At 35.1% G+C, this 24,997-nt stretch overlaps 1 protein-coding gene across 11 annotated transcripts in view; it reads left to right on the forward strand.

The window, feature by feature from the left end:
* PCM1 (pericentriolar material 1) overlaps positions 1–20,540 on the forward strand; it is a 74,801-nt gene extending 54,261 nt beyond the window's left edge. For all 11 annotated transcript variants that reach the window (XM_012724894.1, XM_012724892.1, XM_012724893.1 and 8 more), the window contains 15 exons: positions 390–562; positions 895–1,026; positions 4,662–4,782; positions 6,198–6,353; positions 6,560–6,693; positions 7,981–8,115; positions 10,922–11,119; positions 12,912–12,974; positions 13,221–13,356; positions 13,638–13,798; positions 14,451–14,526; positions 15,060–15,316; positions 16,863–16,955; positions 17,192–17,306; positions 18,640–20,540. In XM_012724894.1, coding sequence (XP_012580348.1) covers positions 390–562; positions 895–1,026; positions 4,662–4,782; positions 6,198–6,353; positions 6,560–6,693; positions 7,981–8,115; positions 10,922–11,119; positions 12,912–12,974; positions 13,221–13,356; positions 13,638–13,798; positions 14,451–14,526; positions 15,060–15,316; positions 16,863–16,955; positions 17,192–17,306; positions 18,640–18,665 — 1,976 coding nt within the window. In that variant the 3' untranslated portion in view covers positions 18,666–20,540. The remainder of the gene's footprint in view (positions 1–389; positions 563–894; positions 1,027–4,661; positions 4,783–6,197; positions 6,354–6,559; positions 6,694–7,980; positions 8,116–10,921; positions 11,120–12,911; positions 12,975–13,220; positions 13,357–13,637; positions 13,799–14,450; positions 14,527–15,059; positions 15,317–16,862; positions 16,956–17,191; positions 17,307–18,639) is intronic.
* The last annotated feature ends 4,457 nt before the right edge of the window (positions 20,541–24,997 follow it).

Here is a 24,997-nt window from a genome sequence, read left to right on the forward strand (position 1 = left end):
GTAATAAAGTTCATATTACCAAGAAACAAAAATTATATACATTTAGCTATTTTACTAAAATGCTAAGCAGTTCCACTGATTATTCCTATGTGTAAAATTTTCCAGATTTCTTACTATGAAATAAGTATAATCTAAGTAATGTTAGGTAATGTTATTTGTACACATAAATATTTTTCTAGTATACAGTGTATGTACACTAGAATATTTGTAAGATTACATTGTTATAGTAGTAATCTTAACATTTCTTTTTTTATATTAAAAGTCCTGAAATTGAGAACAATGTTCTGCTTTCTAAGTAATTGAAAGCTAGGATAATGATACAAGTTAATAGAAATTATCAAGAAGGTATTTCTTTAATATTAAATTCTCCTGCTCTTTGTATCTTCCAGAAACTGGGAGTGATTTTTCCATGTTTGAAGCTTTGCGGGATACTATTTACTCTGAAGTCGCTACGCTAATTTCTCAGAATGAATCTCGTCCACATTTTCTTATAGAACTCTTCCATGAGCTTCAGCTACTTAATACTGACTACTTAAGGCAGAGGGCTTTATATGCCTTGCAGGTATCTGGTACCTTACCGTTTGTCCCTACCCTGTCTGGTATCTCCTTCCCTCATGATTTTCTCTAGTTGCTTTCTTAGACTGAAGTATGTCCTGATTCCATATGTATTTTGATCTGTTTTCTCTGTACTTTCTTGACATTGTTTTTAAGATATCTCAAAACTTAAGTAGCTTTTCAGTGAAGTCTTTGTGCATTTTTTTTTAGTGTTTTATCTTTGATGTTATCTCTTTACAGTTAAGCTGTGAGGTTGAAGAACAAATGTCGTTTCTGCTTTTAAACTCCTGACTACACATATATGTTTTATGTCAATTAATCCTGTACTTCCTTATTTAGGATATAGTATCCAGACATATTTCTGAGAACCATGATAAAGAAGGAGATAATGTAAAATCGGTGAATTCTGGTACATGGATAGCATCAAACTCAGAACTTACTCCCAGTGAAAGCCTTGCTACTACTGATGATGTAAGCTAATGATGATTCATGTAATGTAGATATATTTTTTAAATTCAGTAAATAAAAGAGGTTATTGTAAGTTGCTACAAGTATATCTGATATATTTGGGTTTTAGCTTTTTTTAAAAACTGGAGATGTTTGAGATGAGTTATAAAAATCAGTCAGAATATGGTAGCAAACACCAAAAAGTTAATGTATAAATGAAGGAGTATAAGGTATAAAAAAAAGTACACACTTAGGTCTTCATTGACATCCTACACACTAACTTACAGCAGACATTAAGTAATATTTGATATGTCTACTAAAGACATTCAGCTTACCACATCGCAGTCAGATCACACTAAGAAACTTTAAATGAGTACAAACAAGACACATTTTGGGGTTAAAAAGGAAGTCCAGGAAAGAAAAATTAATGTATATTTTCAAATTGATGAAGAAAATTTTAAATAGGCCCCGGTAATGGGAAAACTAATATGCCAGGGGTCTGAAAATCACATGTTTAAAGGTTAAGACTCCTGGACCTACTATAAAAGATTCTGTGTGGTCCTGGAATAGCAACTACATTATTTTTTATGCGAACTCTAGTACCTAGCTATCTGTGGAGAAAAGTGCCATAATTGATTAGCAAATAACTGCTATAGGTAGAGAACTGGAGAATCTATTACTGTGTTTCTACTCATTATTGATAAGTTATCTTTATAAGTTTCTTCTTGAAGGACTGTCTTCTCAAGATTGTCTTTTCTGTTAACTATTCAGGACTTTTTCTGAAATTTTGTTCTGCAACTTTTGTTCTTCATGTTTAAAATAATTCCCAAATCATCTTTTTGGCCTAACACTTTTCTTTACCAAAGCTCCAGTTCTTATTCTGAGCATAAAACCAACATGGTTTTGACTTTACAAAATCAAATGTACATTAGGTAATTCATACTTGGGATTAATATTTAAAACTAGTTGAAAAATATGTACTCCTTTTTATGGGAAATGCAATGTGGCCTAGCTGTAGACAAAAATATAGATGACTAGGCTATATTACAGTTTATTTGGTACTGAAATAATGAGAATGAAAAATATCTGTTCTCAGAAATAATTTTTTAGCAATTTTTTCTCCTTAACTCCAGGGCCTTCCTTTTTATCTGAGTTTCTTAATGACTGTATTACCTCTAATTATGTAAACATTTATTTTTTCATTTCTATCAGTATAGCAAATTTTGCAGATTACGGTACAATTTAGGATTAAGCTATCCTGACACAGTTTTACAGTTAGCAAAATGTCTGTACTGCTTGATGAGTAGCTGTTTTACCTCCGGTTCCACAAAATACTGTAGAGTAAGTGGCTTAAACAACATTTATTTCTCATAGTGCTGGAGACTCAGCTGCCTAGTACATGGTGCTATCAGATTCAATTTTTTGTGAGGTACCTCCCCATGACCCACAAATGTTCACCCTCCCCGTATTCTCACATGGCAATAAGAAGCTGCTCTGGCAGCTTTTCCTCTTCTTATAAGACCAGTGTCATCACAAGGGCTCTACTATATGACCTCATCTAGACCTGGCCACTTTCCAGAGGTTCCACCTCCTAATATACATATGAATTTTAGGGAAACACATTTTTGATCCATTATGGTAGGGACTTTCATGAATAACTGTTCTCGGTATTGCTATTCAGTATTGAAATCAGTTTTTTAATATTCCATCTACAAAATTCAGCATTAATGTCAACATCTTCCCTTTAAATGCCATTTAATCAGAAACTGCAGTTCAGTATCCATTGTTCCTACTTGGAAGTGTATCTGTACTGAGTAAGAGAGTTGACATCAGCTACCTAAAATGCGACTACTGTGACTGAGGAACTAAATTTTGAATTTTATTTAAGTAACCACATAGGTACTGTATTTGACAGGGAAAGAAGTTTCATTTTCCTTATTTCTCTGCCAAGGTCCTAGAAGTAAAAGTAAGCATCTGAAAATTATAAGTTAGGAGAGATGAGAAATTTAAGTTTACGATGAGAGAAAAACTCTATCTTAACTTCTCTTGGTGCTATTCAGTTGCAAAAGCACATGTAATTTTAAGTCTTAAAAGAGCAACAAAATTCTTCCATTCCCTACAACATGTTCCCTAATGCCTCATATCCCCATTAATCATGATTTCAGAGAAAATTTTTAGATGTCAGTAGCCAAGGAGAAAGAACATAATTGTGAAATGAGTATTGATCAAAATATGAGGCATTCAGTAATCACATTATACATAACAATTGGAAATTAAAGTCTTGAAATGCTAAAACTTAACAAAAAATAGAAGAAACTCTTCATGACTTTAACATACACAAAGATTTCTTAGAACAAAGAAAGCACTAACTATAAAATTTTTAAATGATACATTGATTAAAGTCCTGATTCTCCAAAGATAGCATTAGAAACAATAATCACAGCACAGACACCTAACAGGTGACTATATAAGGTACTTTGACAGAACCAGACTATACAAGGTACTTTTACAACTCAATTTTAAGACAAGCAATTCAGTAAAAATGAGCAAGAGATTTGAACAGGGGCTTCACCCAACAAAGGTACATGAATGGCCCATATGCAAATCAAATCATACAGTACCACCTCACACCCACTACAAAAGTCAGAATTAAGAAGATTGACATTAAGAAATGGTGTAAAATGGAGCAAATGAAACTCTGAACTGCATGTAAAATTGTACAGCCATTGTATAATTGTAAACCATTTTGTACAATTTTGAGAAGCAGTTTGCTAATTTCTTACAAAGTCAGACATAAACTTTGGCATGCTACCCAGAAATTTCTCTTACAGGTGTTCATCCAGGAGACATGAAACCATGTCCACAAAAATACTTACATACTTACATTTGTAGTATCTGTAATTATGATAACCTTAAACTGGAACATACATAGATAAATGGATAAACTATAGTTCATCTACACAGTGGAATGCTCTTCAATCATTACAAAATACTCAACAGCTGAAGCACAAAATGGATTAATTTCAGAAACATACTGAACATAAAAGTCAAATGCTGGATTGCTCCATGGAGCTTTAGAGCCAGAGCACTATTATCTGCTGATAGAAGTTATTCAGTGGGATGTAGTAAAATGTGACTGCCCAGGTTTGCAAAGGAACTTTTTGGGGCTCATAGAAATGGTCTGTAGGGAAGGCAGTTACCTGGATGTGTATATTTTACAAACCACGTCAAACTGTACACTTAATGGGTGTATTTTATGTAAATTGTATTTCAATAAAGTTGATTTTCTTTTTAAGTATGAATGATGCTGTCATGTTTTTCTTTTGGATATCAAGTACTAGTTTTGTTAGGATTTGGAAACAAAATTTCCCTGAGGGTATAGAAATAACTAAAAATATTATTTTTTTCACAAATTTATTCTGCTGCTTGTTTATCTACATAATTATAGATTACTTAGTATTTAAATGTTCTTTATGATTTTGGTTAATAATGATTATCACAATCTTGTTGGAATAGAATATTCATTTAACTTACAAATATTACATCTTAATGTGTAGTTTTATGGAAAACCTTTGTTTCTATGTTAATTTTTTTAATATTATTCAAACTTTTTAAAAGACATACTAGTTATTTTTGTTTGTTTTTAAACTATAACTTAGGAAACTTTTGAGAAGAACTTTGAGAGAGAGACAAATAAAATAAGTGAACAAAATGATGCTGATAATGCTAGTGTCATGTCTGTATCTTCAAATTTTGAGCCTTTTGCAACAGATGATCTAGGTAAGAGGAATCTTTAATAATTTTAGAATGCAACTTTAATATAGCCTTTGAATTGCACTGATAAGAAACTAAACTCTGGAAAAGCAAGATGTTATGATCTTATCCATCAATATAAATTCAAAAATCTCTTTCTTGACTGTTAAATCTTTGACATTGGGGAGATCATCTGTCCTTCCTAACTGTATATACTGAGGACATGAAGGATCTTACCCATCTAGCTACGTTCCTATGAAAAAATACATAGCACTTTTTAACATAGGAGTCCAACAATGTTTAACTTCCTTTCTCTTACGTGAAAGTCATTTTTTATGGTCTTCCAGTTAATGAACAACATTCAGAGATAATCAGTGCCTCCCAGTCACATTTTCATTGACAATGTTAATTTCATAAATTGTATTCAGAAATGAAATTTTGTAGCATAAGTAATCTTCAGTTGGTAACCCAAGTATGGTATGGCATGGCACATTGAATTTTTTTTTTCCATTGGTTTAAATGAAATTACTCCAAAGGAGAAAAACAACTTAAGACCTAGACTTGGAATGGAAATTAGGGAAAAGAAAAATCAGGTACGTGATTCATTATTCATACTCTAGTCAACAAAAAAGTATTCAAGTATTTAATTATTCAGGTCTTTAAGGCACTCCATTGATATAATAATATAAAGCCAATGCTTGTTCAAATGATAAGAATAAATTTAGATAATTTCAAAAAAGTTTGCACTACAAAGTAAAGGGCCAAGCTTCATCCTGTCACCTTACCAAAGCAGTAAGTCTCCCGTTTGCCTGTTAGGACTCTAGTTCCCTTAAGTAATTTATCAAGTCCATATTGAGCCTTCTCCATTACAGAAAAATCTACCTCTTGCTCATCCTTTCCCTTATATTGTCCCCACTTTGTGAGTTGCTAAATGACTTAGATTCCTACCTGTTTTGTTTCTGTTACTGTTTCTTTGTTTCTCCAAATCTTTCATGACTTGCTTTCTCTGAGATGGACAAAGGAGAAGTGGGATATCTTCTCCTTTGACCTTTTACTTACTTGGTTTGTGTCAGGTTGAATTACTTAATAAGAGTTCACTGTTTAACTGATACAACATGATGTAGCGAAATAAATACGAACTTCAGAGTCTGTAATGGACAGCTGAGTTCCGATCCTTCTAAATTTAATTGGCTGTGAACTGTGGGCAAGTTACCTTAAATTCTCTAAAATGAGGGTACTGTCCACTTTATAGGTTATTTTAAGGTTTAAATAAATCCCTGTCAAGTACCCAACTACTAGTACACTATCTGGAACTTGGCAAAGCTAGTATTTCTTCCCATGTTTACATTTCTTAATACATGTTTACATTTCTTTAATACAATTTGAAGACATCATGAAAAACTTTGCTGTTACATATAGATACATATTTTGTCCATATGCAGGTAACACTGTGATTCACTTAGATCAAGCATTAGCTAGAATGAGAGAATATGAGCGTATGAAGACTGAAACTGAAAACACAAATTTAAGATGCACCTGCAGAATCATTGAAGATGAGGATGGTGCTGCTGCCACAACTACAGTTAATAACTTAGAAGGTGTGTTTTTTAATCGATCGAAAGTAAAAATCATAGTTCCTTAAAAGTGCCATCAGATTCATATGGTTTCTTTTCTGCCACTTGAAGTATTACGGCTGGTAAAACTACATAGATCTTCCTTTGTTTTACTATAAAATCACTAGAATTTTGTATAAATGCATGTGTTACTGACTTAATTTTCTAATAGAGCATTTTTTTATAAGTAGAAACTTCTGTTGAAAATCACACCTCACAACAACCTGTACATGAAGTTTCAACTGTCCCATGTCCTAGAATTGATACTCAGCAGCTAGACCGACAAATTAAAGCAATAATGAAAGAAGTCATTCCTTTTCTGAAGGTAAGCATGAATTTCTTAAAATAAGCTTTGTGTTTTGTTTTCCACTGTATACAAAGAATACCTTGTCATTAATTCAGAAAATTCAAGTAAACAAAAGACAAAAACTAAAAATAACTTCCTAGATCACTTTTTCTATTGCATACTTTCTAATGGTTGCACAACATTCATTGTTCATTTAAATTATAGAGTGTTTACTTTATGCTAGGTTTTGTATACATAACAATGAACAAATTTAAGACTTGTGATCCTGTACCATTTACATTCTAGATAAAAATACAAATTTCCTTTTAAACTACATGTTAAATATAGAAGCAAATAGTAGATGCCATGTAGAGAACTAAAATATGGTGATATGATAGTGTCTGTTTTAGTCTAGATACTCAAGGAAGACTTCTAAAATGAGAACATATTAAGCAAAGATATAGAGAGCCAACTAAAACCAAGATCATTTCAAAAAGTGAGAAGGCCTTCAAGTTGGAACACTTAACATGTTACTGGATAAAGACCTGTGTGGTTATACAGATTTTCTGCAAGATACAGTTGGAAAGAAAGATGGGTCACTTACATAGACCGATACAGGCCAATGATTAGAAATTTGGGCTTTGTTTGAATTTTAGAGGGTAACTACTACAGGTTTTAATTAAAAGAGAAACAACCTCTTGTTTGTTTGGAGAATTAATTACAAGGGGTCAGATGGTCAGTGAAATCAGCTGAGGAAATGTTAGTGACTTTGACAAGGGTGATAGTAATAGAGATGGGGAAAGAAGCGATGAAAAGTATTGACTTAGCCAGCCGCTTTAACTGGCCGTTAACCTTCTATGATGGGTGAGATTTTGCAAACCTCTGGCATATGTGCACTGGCAATTGTATACCCTTATTAAAATAGATATTTGCAAATGTGTATCTTTTTTTTTTTTTTTTACGCTGGTCTTCCCTGCTGGTCACAGTAAAGAAGGGAACACAAGTACACTCGAATTCTAAGTGTCTTTGAGGCTAAAAACATAGTTTAGGAGAAGAGCATCTTAGTTCTAAAAGGTGGTTGAATGTAGTTTACAAATGTCTTTCCATGATTCCAAAATACAAACTCAGTTTGATGCTCAAGAGATCTGTGGACGGTCTCTGTAATGGCTTCCAAAATTATGTGTATATGTGTATGTACTATTTTCCTGCAAATGTGTATCTTAAAGTTGAGAAGCATCAGTACAAGGAAAATAGATCTCATGTAGGTCAATAATTTTAAACAATAGGTAAGTTTATATACTAATCGAGGGTTTCTCTTTTTCTCAGGAACACATGGATGAAGTATGCTCTTCTCAACTTCTAACTTCAGTAAGACGGATGGTTTTGACCCTTACCCAACAAAATGATGAGAGCAAAGAGTTTGTGAAGTTCTTTCATAAACAGCTTGGGAGTATATTACAGGTATGAGTGTGTGTTGGTATGACTTACCAATATGTGTTTCTCTTTTTTTTTTTTTCCCTGCCGTTTTCTGACATTAACAGCTGATCTTTTATCCATTTGGGATGACCTTTTAACACTTTACTAACTTATTCCTTTACTTACTTTAAATACATATATTAAAACCTGTTTTTTTTTTTTTTTAAAGATTTATTTATTTATGCATACAGAACTGGGGTACAGGCCAGAGGCTCGGGGCGGTGAGAGGCTTCACCAGAGACAGAGTGGGGAGCAGAACAGGCAGATCGATGAAGTACACTGCTGAGGGGAGCAGCGGGTGGGTCAGTAGAGGTCTGCCACACCATGTGGTCACCTCCGGGGCAGGCGGGAATCGAACTCATGCGGAAGTGGCTTTAGCTTCTCAGTGCAGTGCTTTAACCCGCTGCGCCACCAGGGAGGGCCTTAAAACCTGTTTTTTTTAACAAGATAACTGAAGCCTTTCACAACTCAAATAAAATTTTGTTTAGAATTTTCTCCTACACAGTAAGAACACTTCAAGCTTAACATGTTTTAAAAATATATGATATTTTCTAAAAGACTTTTTTTTTTACCAGTCTGGGAAACTGTAGATGCCAGAGACAAACTGTTGATCATAGGGACTTTACAGACTGGTAGTAACATTATATTATGTTGTTCATTGAGGACAATATTGTTTCCCAGGAAACATTTAGCAATGTCTGCGGACATTTTGTTTCTTGCAAAAGTCTGTGAGGATCTGGTACTAGCATCTTCTGGATTAATAGTAATGAGAAACTTACTCTATGTAATGAACATCTTTACAGTTAAATTTGCCCATATGTTTTCTCATTGAGATAGTTCAGTGATTTACATTGTTTCAGACAAAAAAAAAAGGTATTTCTTTTAACTACATTCTCCTATAAAACTTACTGCTTTTGGGCTGCCCTGGTGGCACAGTGGTTTAAGTCTCAGCACTATCAAGCTGTCACCAGCCAACGCAGCCTGAGTTCAATCCCCAGCCAGGGAGTTGCCCCATGTGGTGCAGCAGACCTCTCCTGTATCACCTGCTGCTCCCTCAGCAGCGTACTTCAGTAGATCCACCTGTCTGCTCCCCACTCTGTCTCTGGTGACTTCTCTCACCAACTCCCACCTCTGACCTATACTTCAGTTCTTGTATGCATAAATAAATAAAAAATAAATCTTTTAAAACTTACTGCTTTCTGTTCTGATGTTTAAATTGATTTTAAAAAGTATTACACTTTATTAATTTCTTAAACTCTAGACCATGCACACTTCTATAACTTTTAACTTTCTGTTGATTTTGTATTAAGAGTCAAGTGTATATTTAATAATAATTTCTAAGTTATCCTGCTGGTGTTTAATTGTATTAATAATTTAGTAGGAATATAAAACATCTGATGTCATTCATAGTTTTAAAATGCTATAGTTAAATTTGACATTAGTGTATTTTTACAAATTTCAGTAGCTAGATTATTCCTACAGAACTCCATTTTAGAATAAGACTGAAATAATTTAAATATGTGCTTTCTCAAGATCCATGCAGTCTTCCTCATGTACTTTCTGCCTATTATCCCAATTCTGCGCAGTTTCTAAATTATTAACTTGCAAATAAGGTTTCTTTCAATGTCATAAAATTTTTATTGCTTTTGTTTTACCCCCATTCCTGATTTTTTTTTCCACAGGGGACTTACATGAAATCTTCACATCAAGTTCTCATTAGTTAGAACTTAGAGGGCCCTCTGGTGGCACAAGGGGTTAAGTCTCAGCACAACAAATCTATCAGAAGCCTCTGAAGCACTAATTCAACTCCAGGCCGGGTTGCTGACACACATAGCCCAGCAGACCTTTCCTGTCATGCCTAGTGCTCCCTTCAGCAGTGCATTTCAGTAGATCTGCCTGTTCTGCTCCCCACTCTCTCTCTGGTGAATCCTCTTAGCCCATTCCCCAACCTTTTGCCTACCCCCAGCTTTTGTATGCATAAATAAATCTTTTTTAAAAAATAACAAACTTAGACATTATATCTTTTACTTTTCTTTTTCACAGGGCACTCTACATTTAACTTCCTTATGAGTATGCTGATAAGGTAGCTTTTTGGGGGACAGGAAGTACTGGGTATCATAATAGTTTGGATACTTTCTCAATATACAGCCCATGTTTTTAGAATGAGAAAAATCAGTTTAAAAATTAATAAAATACAGCAAACTTTTTCATTTGATGATGCTATATTTCATCTTGATTAGAACTGCAGTTCACTTTTAAATTGATTTTGAAGAAAAAGTTTACCTTAGAATAACTTGCAGCCTTATATAAGGTGTGTGTGTGTGGGGGGATACTCTAACGTACCTTTCAAGTAAAGTACCAGAAAGCTTTTTTTTACATGACTTTCATTTTCCTCTCTTACAGCACCTCATTTTATTCCGTTATATTCTGTTCCCTGCATAGTATGGAAACTCTTTTGGAACTCTTTTAGGAAGTCTGTTTTACTCATTTGTGCATAATAGTTATATTATATAACTAAATGTATAGATAGCCTGATGTTTTTTCTTCTACTTTTGTGTAATCTTTAAACATGATTAGCAAAATTCCTATTAAATAGTATTCTTTAGTAATATTAGACTTTCTTTAGTAATAGTAGCTGACCTTTTCTTAATAATCTTAGCCACTAATTTAAAATTTTTAAATTCTAAAATGTGATAAACTTTCTTCTCTCAGTATTTTAACTTACTGTACTGTTCTAACCATAGTTCCGAGTTTATTATAACCTTAAAGTTATTTGGTTGTCTCTGAATAGGATTCACTGGCAAAATTTGCTGGTAGAAAACTGAAAGACTGTGGAGAAGACCTTCTTGTAGAAATATCTGAAGTGTTATTTAATGAATTGGCTTTCTTTAAACTCATGCAAGATTTGGATAATAATAGTATCACTGTTAAACAACGCTGCAAAAGGAAAATAGAAGCAGCTGGAGTAATCCAATCTTACGCAAAAGAGGTAAATGGCGTTCTTTTAGCTTTAGGTGTGGTTATAATTAACATATACACGTAATTCTTGATCATTATTAATGATTAACTCATGTTTAACTTCAGCAAAAGTAGAGGTTTTTTTTAGGGGGGAGGTTTGTTTGTTTCTGTAGTACTAGTTAATCAGATAATAAATCAGTGCATATGCTAACCACATATGGATCTCAAGAGTAATAGATTGCAGGTCAGAAATTCAGGGAGAAATTGATGCTAAATGTGCATATCAGCTATCCAGTTTCTTTTACTGTCTCTCAAGTGTGGGTAACTAGAACCTAGTTCTCAACCAACTACCTGGCATGGCTGTTCCCCTTCTCAGTTAATTCCCCCAGAATATTTATCACCCCAGCTTATCCACATGCAGTTAAGACTTTGTTGGTTATTCATTTTTGTAGCTTCTTACTCCTATTAAGTTACTCTTAATAACATGTGAAATTACATGGGCTTTTCTCCCCTACTTGAGGCATAACAGGAGTTTTTTCCTATATAACCGTATAGAACCCTGTTCATGACCCCTCCGATCATGAGCAGGAGAAGCAATCCAAAAGCCCAAAACAGGGGCCCTCCCTGGTGGCACAACGGGTTGAAGTGCAGCACTGAGAAGCCAACCGCAGCCTTTGCGGTATGGGTTTGTTCCCCAGTCTGTGAGGTGACCCACATAGTGTGGCAGACGTCTCCTGACCCACCCACTGCTCCTCTCAGCAGTGTGTTGCAGTCATTCTGCGTGCTCTGCTTCCCACTGTCTCTGGTGAATCCTCTCATGCCCTGCACCACTGGCTTGTATACTCCAGTTCTTATATGCATAAATAAATATTTTTTAATAGCAAAACCCAAAACAAAGAACCCTTCTTCCTGAAACCTACAGTAAATAAAGTCAAGCCATTTCATTATACTTCATGTTTTCATTCTGTATTAGTGGGTTTCAGAATATTTTAGTCACTGCAAAGGACTTGAAGAAAATAAGCCAACATAATGCCATAATAAATGATCAGCACAGCTTTAGGTAAGCAATCTCATGAGGCTCTTTGAGGGAGGGAAATAGCGCTAAGGCAACAAAACGAGGAGTTGTTAAAAAAGAAGAGCATTCCAGGCAGAGTGAAACTACCAGGTAGGTTTGCACAGTTTGGAAAACAAAGAGAATGCCAGAGACATAGAAACACAGTAAATGAGTAAGAGTATAGATATGGTAGTTACTAACATAAGGCCAAATTATGAGACCTTACACACCATGATTTGGGCCCTATATTTTATCTTATGGTTGATAGAAAGCTTTGGAGAAATTTAAAGTAGAAGAGTGATATAATCTCATGTACAATTTAAAAAGATTTGTGCAGATACCATATTGAACAGGAATTGTTCGGAAAGCAGACACAGAAATAGTATAGTTCAGATAAGAAATGAGTCAGGCATTTTTATTTTTTAATATGAATAATAAAAAGCACAGGATAGTTTCCAGTTTTCTGACTTACACATTTGAGTAAATGAAGGACCATTTACGAATCTGGGAAAACTGAAGAAGGGTGGAGTTTTGGAAATAAAGATTTTTGTTTTGGAGTTAGTAAATTTGTGATGCCTCATATACCCAAGGAGTTGTCAGGTAGGCAGTGTTGCTTTTTGTTTTATTAATTTAAATATTGATAATCAAATAAAAGAGTTGAATTCAGCTCTTTGATTCATGGTCAAAACACAGTACAGCATTTGTAAAATGCCTAAGTATAGTATAGTGTGAAAAGTATACCCCCAAATTCTGTTTCATTTATTTATAGGCCAAAAGGATTCTTGAAGGAGATCATGGCCCACCTGTTGGAGACATTGATGATGAAGACAAAGTATGTGCTAAGTAACTTATGACTGAAACTGATTTTGAAATAATGTCACAAGCTTTTGCCTTAATGTTTGAGAGCAGAGTATAACATTATCAAACATCCTTACTTCTTATAAACCTTGACCTCTGTCAAAATGATTCTTTGTATTTTTTATTAGGTAGTGACTTTCTAATTTTTTAAAGGACTTACTGTATACCTTCTTAACATGTACATTCAGGAATTAATTTACTCAAATTTATTTGTACTTAGGACAAGGATGAGACTGAAACAGTTAAACAGACTCAAAGAACAGAGGTATATGATGGAAATGGTTCCAAAAATGTGCCATCTGACGTTTCAGATCAAGAGGAAGATGAGGAAAGTGAAGAGTGTCCAGTGTCTATTAGTAAGTTTAAAGGGTTTGTCCTGGAATTATACATTAGTTCTTTATAGGTGACTTAATTGAAACAGTTTGGTGAAGTATAATGAATGTAGAAATAGCTGTCAATTCTGAATTTAAATTCCAGTGTACATTTAAATTATCCATCTTTACTATACCAGTTTTCTGGTAATTACTTTTCTGAAGATTTAAGGTTCATGTTGTTATATATTTGCACATACAGGTAAATAAATAAATGATAACTATTAAGATTACATGCTGAAAACTTACTAGAAGTTGTATTTTAGATTTGTCCAAAGCTGAAACTCAAGCTTTGACCAATTATGGAAGTGGAGAAGATGAAAATGAAGATGAAGAAATAGAGGAGTTTGAAGAGGGACCTGTTGATGTCCAGACTTCACTTCAGGCTAATACTGAAACTACAGAAGAAAATGAACATGATGAGCAGGTATTCCTGGGTAGAGTGACACATCTGCCTCCAAACTTATTTTACTACTAAAAGCAGATGTCAGATTTTCCAGCTTTAAAGCTGTCAAAATGTACAGCTTCCCCATTCTCCTTTTCTTTCATAGAAACTTTTTTAATATCCTTACTGTAATCTGAAACACTAGTTATTTTTAAATCTGAAACTCCACTTTTATATTTAGTAATGTTTACATCTAATAGGCTATTTTTAAGTTTTTTTTTTTTTTTTTTATCAAGTCCTAAGAACTGTAAGGTTACTTCAGAAGATCTAGGTTTTTGATTTGATTTTATATTTTTCCTAGACATAAATGGAAATGGTATGTAACAACAGTAAAAAACATTCCCTTTCTAACATCTTTGGGTCCTGCTTTTTGTACTCCTTCATCGTCTCAAGTCTGTGTATATGTGTATCCATTTATATTATTAGATCTCAGCTGTTGAGTTAGAGTAGTAGAAGGAAATCTTTAATTGACTATCTTGAAATTGCAACCATAATCTCCTCCTTGAAACACCTTAAGATTGTAAAATCCCTTGCTTTCAAGAAAGTCTACATTAACCAAAAACTACGCACTAATAACCGTTTCCCATATGGTGATCCATGTATTTTCTATTACGACATGACTTTTTCCTTCTAGGTTCTACAACGTGACTTTGAAAAATCAGCGGAAAGCAAATGTGTACCATCAGAGCAAGAACCTACTACTTGTAAAGGTAAGAATCGAAATATTCAATGTTAAGATATTCTGAAATGCCCTTTATGTGCTTAAATACCAAAATTTAAATTTTCATAGCTAAGGTAAACTTCAAGGTAATGCATCTTTTTTCTACCCCAGATCTTTGTGGAAAACATAATGGCTTTGTTTCTCCAAATAGCTTTCAAAGAAAGGCTGATGTGTATTTTACAAACACCCAAAAATTATGTAAACACATTGTTAAATATAAGATATAAGAAAGAAATAAGAAAGATATAAGAAAGATATATAAGATAGATATAAGAAGAAAGTTTTTAATACCCATTAAATTCTGCTTCATTAGAAATTGACTGGATTCCAGGAATATGATTTTTCAGACATCAGATGTGTATGATCAACTAACTTTGGCAGCCGTTGATAAGGAAAATTTGTAGTTCCTTTTCTTTCTGGGCTTAAGTATCATAGATTCATATACACTGTCTCATATTTGGTGTAGTAAAAATGTAACGACTATTTTGTTACACTAATGTTAAGATTTTCTTTTGATGACAGATAACCAAGATAGTGTTCCGGTAAAACCCTGTTACCTCAATATCTTGGAAAATGAGCACTCTCTAAATGGCGCTGTTCAGAGGGACTCACTTACTACCATTGATTCACCTAAACAGCCTAACCCTTTGCCGTTACCTTTAACTGAAATTGAAACCTTAGTGCCTAAAGTCAAAGACATGAAATCTGCTCAGGAAACTCCAGAAAGCTCTCTGGCCGGAAGTCCTGATACAGAATCTCCAGTGTTAGTGAATGACTATGTATGTATCACTTACATTTCTAAATAGTTTTGCATCTCATTTTTGTGTATATTTCTTTTGCATGTTAACATTTTCAACATTCAAGTTTACTCCTTTTTGTGTTCACATTTAGAAATTGTCACATTATTTCTTACTCAAACTTATTGTAAACTTGATCAGAAGAGTGATAGTGAATTTAAAATAATCACCTCAAGCTCTAAAAACTATTATAGTTTTTGTAGTTTTGAGAACCAAAGAAAGATGAGCTTTAAGTGGCAACCTTGATTTTACTTCCACTTCTTATATGATGAAAAAGGTGATGGTAACATGAGTTATAATTTCATCTCAACTCTACCCAACTCTACCCACACACGTACTTTCAAGTACTTTCTCAAGTACAAAGATTTCATAAATCTTTGATAAATCAAAAATTTATACTTGGGATGGGAAATAATTATGGACAGGAATCCTTTTCTCTACATAGTGAATGACATATGTTACCAAATCTGTATTTACACTTCACTAGATAAATGTAGTTTTACTCTGGGTACTTGTTTCAATTTAACTTCATGGCAGGTAGGGTTTTTTTTTTTTTTTTTTTATATTTGAGGGTTGTATGTTTTATATACTTGCAAGCAAAAATGGAGGGCTTAATAAAGCTGCCTTTGTTGGGTCTACAGATTATGTTCATACTCTTTTTAACATCAGTATTTGTTCTACACATATATTTATAACTTCATAATTTCTCAGAATGGGAACTTCCTTCAAAACTTAAAAAAAAGATGTGTCTCAAATGTTTTGTTTGTTTCACTACCAGTGAGAATATACATTTAAAATTAAAAGTTACCTGTAAGTCTTATCATCCAATGAGTGGTGGAGTTCCTATAGAAATGCATTCAATTGAAATGAGGCCAAAGTTATATTATCAATATCCAGATTTGAATAGGTTATAATACAAGGAAATAAGACGGTCAAAGTCACAGGCTGTAAAGATGAGTCTGATGATTCATGTTAGGATCCGTTATCATATAAATACAATATAAATACAATGTCTCTGAGTGAGAGAGATGGGTGAGAGATGTTGTAAGAAAAAGAAAAACTAGGTTTCCACTTGGTAATTGGTAGAATGATATTACTGTGAAAACCAAGAAAGGCGAACTAGAAGGGTAATTAAAAATTCAGGTTTCAGAGAAACAATGAGGTAATCACAAAGAATTATAAATTCAAGGTATTCTTTACTTCAGCCTTCACAGTATTTGATAATTAAATGACTGTAAATGGTTCCTTATATTCTGCTAGTTATAGCTCTGATGCATTCTATAAACTACAAGTGAGTTGTTCTAAATTATTTAACCTCAGTATTAACTACTTCCTTTCACTTATATAAAACTGACCCTTTGTTTTTTTTTAAATGGACACAGAAAAAAACAACCATATGCTCACAGCTGCCAAGTGTGGAGCTCTGCCTGTGAACTCTAGAATTCATTTTCCCTGGCATGTTTAACTGGTTTAGACCCACACATAGAGCAGATAGCATTCACTAAAATATATATAATTTATCTTTCAGGAAGCCGAGTCTGGTAATATAAGTCAAAAATCTGATGAAGAAGACTTTGTAAAAGTTGAAGATTTACCACTTAAACTGACAATATATTCAGAGGTATTTGATTCTCTTTAATTAAGCTTGTCTTTTATAACAATTATTGGGCCTCCCTGGTGGCATTGGGGTTTAAGTCTCAGCGCTATCAAGCTATCAGGAACCATAACAATAGGCGTTCAAGCCCCAGCCAGGGAGCTGAACCTCTGGCCTACTCCAGTTCTTGTTTGCGAAAATTTAAAAAAAAATAAGACAAATACTATTAATTGAAAGATGATTTTGAATTCTTCATTCCAAAGGCAGATTTAAGGAAGAAAATGGTAGAAGAAGAACAGAAAAACCACTTATCTGGTGAAATTTGTGAAATGCAGACAGAAGAACTAGCCGGGAATTCTCAGACACTAAAAGAACCTGGTAAGAGTTATCAGTATTACCCTGTTATGTTGGCGATTTATAGAATTTTGATACTATCATTTTATTTTAAAGTTTTTTAAATGTACTATTTGTACCAGGGAGGTTTGAGCCCAGACATTAGAAAGGAAGATTATTGAAAACTTTTAGTTCAACTGACTAATATGAAATTAGATTATTTTAAAATCTTCCATTTTAACAAAATAAATATATGCAAATACATTGTTTAATAAAGAAAGGTAGAAAAGAGATCATGATAATTGGTAAGGGCCATTACTTTTAATATTGTTTTTTAGCCCTTTAAAGGGGGGACCTTCTATGTTGAAATATTTTTGTAATTTTTATTACTTAAAAAAATTAGGGTATCTTGTCTCCCTACTGAAAAGTGACCAAAATTTAGACCTACCTCTCTCTCAGGGTTCATATTTTTAGATTTTGTTTTCTGTTTGCTCCCTTTGTTATTTTAAATAGATACACTTACTAGTTTTATCACCTCTAGTCATTATCCAACTATTCCTTCTGCTTCCTTTCATCTTTCGTAGCTGTCTTACATTGAGGTTACTAAAGTAAACTATATTGTATTTACTTCTGTAACTGTGTAATGACATCTTCCAGTCTTTCTCAGTACGATTCCACATACTCTTGCCAGAGCCTTGTGATTGCCACAGATCTCCTTTTTATGGGTCTAATATCACTACCATTGGCTACTGAAAGGAGGATATTTCTTGCATCAAATTCAAGGGATTTTTTTTTATTATTCTCTTAGATAACTAACATTTTATTGTTGGTTAAAATCATATGAAATATGTTGTTTGTTTTTGCTAGAAATGGAAAAGTAGTAAAGAAAAAGGCACCTCGTTCAGGTATCAGAGTTTCAGTTTCCCAGTGTTCAGCCAGTTTTGTTTCGATCACAACCGCTCCTTTCACAGTGTCTTGTCTGCAGTTTCCTTCACTCTTCCTGTCTCCTTCCATCTAATTCGAAGAGCCTGGATATTTGTTGATACCTTATGTTTTCTTTTCTCTGACAGCCACTCTTTATTAATCTGCATTTATTCATTCCTATAATTCTTTTCCCTTTCTTCTAGTGGGTTTCTTGAGAGACAAGTAGTATAATTTCAGCCTGCCATTTTAAAACAGAAGTTCTCGCCTATGCTCTCTAGACACCTACTGTGTACTATTGGGGAATTATCGTTGCAAAGTAAATTACTATTTCCTTCGTAATTAAAAGTGAAACTTCTTAGTGGATGATAACATTAATACTGAATAGTGTTCCCTTCATTTAGTAATTTATAAGACAGTAACTATTTTTCTGTTGCTTTTTTTTTTTTCTCTTCAGAAACTGTGGGAGCCCAAAGTATATGAAGTATCTTCAGAGACTCATCTAACTCTCTACATAATCAATACATATATGAAAATGGCACTAAATAAACATGTTTTGATCTGTATAAAAATGTAAATTAGTTTGACACTGCATTTTTGATAGGTGTGCTAATTTCTGCCCATGGCAGTTTAAAACATCAGATACTGAATTTTCGACAGAGTCAAGCCTTGATACACTGTGGGGGTTTATTTCTTTTCTTTTTTTAGTCTTGATTTTTTTTCACATTGTGATGTTTAGTAATGTTAAATTTAAAATGTAGTTTTAAATAAAGTTTGAACTTATCTGTGAAGTATCACTTTTGGAAATTATGTTGAATCCTATGCAGCAAGTTACTGTTCTATGTGAGTAGGCCATTTAGAAGAGAGCAATGGTTGAATTAGAGAAATGTACTATTTATTATACAGCCTAGCCGTAGGCTAGGCTTCCAAACAATGCCAGTGTTGCTGCTATTGGGTCTGAAGTTCCTTTAGATACCTGCATGTCTTATTCCTGTGCAAGAATAGGGCAGGTTATCTGTGAAGTTATTGTAGAATGTCTATTAATATTCCATTCAAATTGGATAATACCTTAACTTTAGAACACATGTCCTTAGTACCTAAAACTTAATTATCTATTAGACAAATTCTTCAAGCAGTTCAATTCCTTTGTTACCACAGTCTTAAAAAGAAAGTTTAATATAATTAGGGAGTATTTCTGCACAGACAAGTAACAATGATTAGCTTTAAATAAAAGCAAACTCTTTCAAGAAGGGATTATTAATAAAACTAAATTGATGTACCAGTGCATTATGGTTCTGTATGCTTTCAACAAATTTTCCTTTGGGGATGATAGTTCAAGACTAAAACATCGCAGTTGCTTTTGTGTGTAGTGAGAGAGAAACAGGTTCACAGAGAGAGTATTGAGTAGTGAAAATCTATATGACTTAATTATTAAGCTTTCTTTAGATCCCAAACTTTCCTCATACCTGTGAGGTTTCACAGAGCCAGCTAACAATTAGGTCAACTTTACAGCTTCCTCCTTGAATAAAACTTGAAGAATTAGTTCCAAATGGTCTTTTACATTCACTAACAAATGATTGAAATACCCCATAAGAATTTGGGTTGGTTTTCCTTTAAAATTTGACTACCCAGATACCTGTGTAAAAATGACAATGTTCAATCAGGGAGTATTAAGTGAGGATTTTCCTGTGAGGACATTTACTGTGTTGCTGTTTAAATTATGTAAGATATAGCTCCAGCTTTTAACTTCAATAAAACCTACTTCAGTAACTGTCATTCCAGAATCAGGAATTTATCTGCAGTTGGCCTGACTTCAGGAAAATTGAAAAATAAGTTACATTATATGTATACTCTAATTTCTTTATTTCTAAGCAAGAAGAAAGGAAAACTTTTGGTACTCAAGCTAAGCCTTACATATTACAGCTATCTGCCTCTCTCTCTCTGCATGCATATTAAAGGTTGTTAGAGTGAAAAAAAAAAAAAAACCTGTACTTACATCTTCGTTATTATTGAAGTACCTATGAACCTTATCAGTTTTGTTTGACTTGGTGTTATAGCTGCTGTAATCTAGTCTGTTTTCTGTTTTACTAAATAATTTCAAAATACAGCTTAAGAGCAGGTAACTTGTTTAATATGTTTTCTCTGGTAACTACTATTAGAGTTACCCAGTAAATATTCCTGTTTGATTTTAAGTTAAAAATTTGGGTAGATATAAGAGAGAGAAATGGTCAAAATAAGTGAGAGAGAACCTTATGTAGTTTGGGGTCGTACTTAAAATAGTGAGCTAGCCAGACTTTGTATTTTGTAACATTCACTTTGGGTAAATGCTTTTTCACTGTTAATAAATGTATATCCTACATACAACTCTGAGTTGCTTGTTTATTATTTAAACTTGACACTATGTCTTAGAACTAATTCCATAATAATTACATAATTGATGATCTTTAGTAAAATCAAGACCTGGAAAATAATGACACTAACTAGACAGAGAGAAGGTTAAATGTAACATCATTTTCCTGGCAGTGTAACTATGCTCTATTTCTATTTTATATACTGCATAAACAACATTCTTATATTTATTCAGAGGTAGGCTAGCAGTTTTCTTGCTAATTGTCCAAAACAACTCATTTTTCACTGTCAGATAATAACTGGGTGTCACCATCCCTGTCACCTTGCCTGGGAGAGCCAGCATATCCTGGACACTCCCCCACCGGCTCCTTTCTGCCTTGGTTTGCTGTTGTCCCGGTCGTTTTCCATTAAGGGGTAGAGTCCTTTGCTTACAGCTGACTTTGGTTCATATATAAAACATTTTAATTACCTCTTCAGTTCATTACATCTGCCCAGACTCCACCACAGAAGGACCGGCTGATTTCATTTTTTTAAAAATTAATCACAGCTTAGTTTGAGTACAGTACTTCTCAAATAGTATTTCTTGCCTTAAGACATTTTCTAGTTGTGCTTGTTAGTTCCAATATGTAGGACTAGCACACCACATGTGATTAAATAATGTAAAAACTTAAGTTATTTGTGCTACACATATTCACCTTTAATGACTTCGTAGAATGCAGCTGCCTACTTGAGATCATTCTGTTGATAAAATGATATGAAAAGGCCTTGAAAAATACAAAGGGCTATACCAATTCGCAGTCAACTTTTGTGTTGAATCACTTAGGCCATGGATGTGTGCATTTTGGCCTTTCCCATCTGTTACCCCTTCTGTCACCTCACTATAATGAGTCTTCCTAGAAGTAGAATAAAAACTTCATTCTATCAGTGAAGTAGTGCTGTTCAAATATAAGTTTTCCTATCTGTCTACATGGAGAAAAAGGTACAGGAGAAAAGAAGCTAAGATAGTCCTCAAACTTCTGCAACTCAGAGATGAGGTTTTTGCCTAGTATTTATCAAATGTAATTATTTACATCTGATGAAAGAATTAAAATTCAAAATTAATATTTGTATAGTTTATTAAAATATTAGCAAACTGTTGAGAAACTTGTGATTTTTAACATTGGAATGAGAGCCCTCCCTAGTGGTGCAGTGGGTTAAAGCACAGCACTATGAAGCTATCCACAGCCACTGCAGCATGAGTTCAATCCCCAGTCAAGGAGGTGACCCACATGGCACGGCAGACTTGTTCCAACCCAGCTGCTCCCCTTAGCAGTGTATTTCAGTACATCTGCCTATTCTGCTCCCCACTGTCTGGTGAATCCTCTCACCCCCCGCACCTCTGGCCTGTATCCCCATTCTGTATGTATAAATAAATCTTTTTTAAAAAATAGGAATGAAGGGCCTCCCTGGTGGCACAGAGATTAAAGACACAGCACTATTAAGCTATTGCCAGCCACTGGGGCATGAGTTCGATCCCCAACCAGGAAGTTGGCCCACATAATACAACAGACCTCTCCTGTCTCACCTGCTGTTCCCTTCAACAGTATATTTCAATCAATCCACCTGTTGTGCTCCCCACTCTGTCCCTGGTGAATCCTCTTACACACATACCCCATACACACACCTCTGGCCCACACCCAAGTTCTTGTATGCATAAATAAATAAATTTTTATAAATAGCATTAAAGCTCCCAAATGACTTCAACTTTTGTCAATCATCTCATGATTTGGGGAGCCATGAGCAAGGTAGAAAAAAAGAAGCATTTATTGGTTGGCATTCTCCAAAATTAAATCTTTAGAGATGTCTAATTTCTGATGACCTCACCTACCTCTCGTCTACTTTCTTCTAAGTTTGCTGTCATCCTGAGCTTCCCAAAGCCTGAAGCTAAGTGTCAAGTACAAGATTTTCTCAGGCTAGCTGCTTACTATTGAAATTGGATCCTAGGTATCTCCTTTGAAAGGGCAGAGAATGGGGCATAGTCCAGGAACCCCAAACCTGCCTGCTCTAAATAGTTCTAGCTACTGCATCAGGACAAAAGAGACTTGTATATAAGACTTTGAACTGAAAAGAACTTCCTTGTGCAAGAGAAGGGAAAGAACAGTTAAAAGAGTTTGCACATGAAACACCCACATTCCCTATCCACTCATGGGTAAATGCACAGCCGAACAAGTTTGACCCAAAGCAGGGCCAATGAGGCTTGAAAGCTGCCCAATCTAAGGCACCTTCTGGTGGAGACACATAGGGCAGAAGGAACCAGTCAAGTCTGAGAGGGATAAAATCTAAATCCAAGTCAAAATGAAGGTTGCCATTGTAATCCTTCCCACAGCTCTCACCCACATCCCATTCATGTGCCCTTTACCCCATGTACAGGTGCAAGGCCAAGAAGCAAGCACAACTTCTTCATGTGTCTCTCCTCCAGGTCCCCTTCTTGATCTCCTTCCTCCCTACTCTCAGTTCTCTCTTGCTTCTCTCCCCTGCCCAGCTCCACCCTTCCTTCAAGTGGGACAGGGAACCTGGAACTTCCCCTTCCCCTGGAGTTTACCCTATTTTACTCTCTTAAATCCACATCTGTAAGTTTTACTAAAAAAAGTATCTCCAGGGCCCTCCCTGGTGGCGCAGCAGGTTAAAGCACTGCACTGAGAATCTAAAGCCACTTCCGCATGAGTTCCATTCCCGCCTGCCCCAGAGGTGACCACATGGCGTGGCAGACCTCTCCTGACCCGCCCGCTGCTCCCCTCAGCAGTGTACTTCGTCGATCTGCCTGTTCTGTTCCCCACTCTGTCTCTGGTGAAGCCTCTCACCGCCACTGAGCCTCTGGCCTGTACCCCACTTCTGTATGCAAATAAATAAATCTTTAAAAAAAAAAAAGTATCTCCAATCCTATGTGTGGGAAAGATCTGGGTGGCAACTTCAAGGCTTAAAGGAGAGCCTAATGAACCCCCTGCCCTTGGGCCTCCTAATTATCAGCTCCCCTTTTCCCTGTTTGCATATGGAATCCCTTTGGGTCACCAGAAAGCCCTGGGTATGCCAGCCAGTGGCTGGCTGCTGCAGCACAAGGATATCCTGCTGTAGAGCCGTTCCTCATCTCCTTTTAGGCAAGGTCACTGAGGAAATAGTTGTAGGATCCTCTTACCCATTTTTGTACCCTATGTGAAGCCCTTCTTAATTCTAATCTCACCCAACTCCTTTCAACCTGCCATTCTTAAGCCTTCAATTTGCTTCTTTTCCTTCATTACCAACAAAACTCCTCAGAGCAGTACTGAACACTAACAGGTCCCTTCCTAATCCTTCTGATGGTTTACAGGAATCTCTGAGTACTGCTGACTTTCTCAGAAGTGACTGATGGCCCATTTAGATGATGACAAATATCGTGTTGGATACCCAACATGACACCTTTGATGTAACTGAAGCAGCACCCCGGCCTTTGGCTACTACAGTCTACAACTAATTAGACACATTTCCTCAGGCCTGACCCTAGCCAAGGGCAACACAGCCAAGCTGTATGCTGACTGTACACAGGCAGCTCATTGGGAAGCAATGTGGTTTTCTTACTTCTAAGCAGAGAAGAAATTAAATAACCCTGGTATTCAGAAATGATTAGATGTCATTCTTTCTCTTTCAGCTATTAGATCCTGGAGCATTTTAGAGTTTACTCTCTAGCAGCCAAAAGAAGTTCCCTTGCTGACATTCTGCAAGGAAGCTGCACTTAACCAGGATCAAAAACAGCTCAATCTGCCAAGGTCCACATGAGGCAGAACAGGAACTTAGTGCAAAGACTGCAACGTGCTTCTGCTGCCTTCATCTGAGAAACAGCTACATGCCAGGACCAAGCCAACCCCAACACTCAGGTCCTACTAGTTATCTTATACCTAGTGCCATTAGGTGTAAAAACTTCTCCCATCTTTTATAACAAGATGGAGGCTAGGGTCTTTGGCTTTTGTTAAGCAAACTGGCCAATTCTTATTACTCTTACCTGTAAATTCCTGCTTCTTGCATTAAAGGAAACTGACCAAATCTCGTGATCCCATCTGTAAGTCCCCTGTCCCCGCAAATAAAAAAATATATATCAACAACCTCAAGACTCAAGGAGCAAATTTCTCCTTTGAAATTCACTGGCACTATCTTTCTTGATTTTCTGTTCTCACCTACAATAAAGCTTTATTTCTAACTCACCTATGCTGATTCCCACACAAATTCTTTCCTGCACCGAAGTCAAGAATCTCAGGTTCCCTCAACATCCCTGGGCCTCATCACAGATAGATACTTCTCCAAATGATAGTGCAGAAAGCTGACCAGAAGAGCCAAACACTGGCCTCTACAAAGAAAAAACAGGACAGAAATCCAATAACTATTGATTTGCCAAAAAAGAAAATTCCAGCTTTGGTCAAATAATAACTCAGTCCTGCCAGAAAACTCTGAAGTTTCAC

The sequence above is a fragment of the Condylura cristata genome, unplaced genomic scaffold (genome assembly GCF_000260355.1).
Source record: "Condylura cristata isolate star-nosed mole 26May11 unplaced genomic scaffold, ConCri1.0 scaffold00014, whole genome shotgun sequence".
NCBI classification, from domain to species: Eukaryota; Metazoa; Chordata; class Mammalia; order Eulipotyphla; family Talpidae; genus Condylura; species Condylura cristata.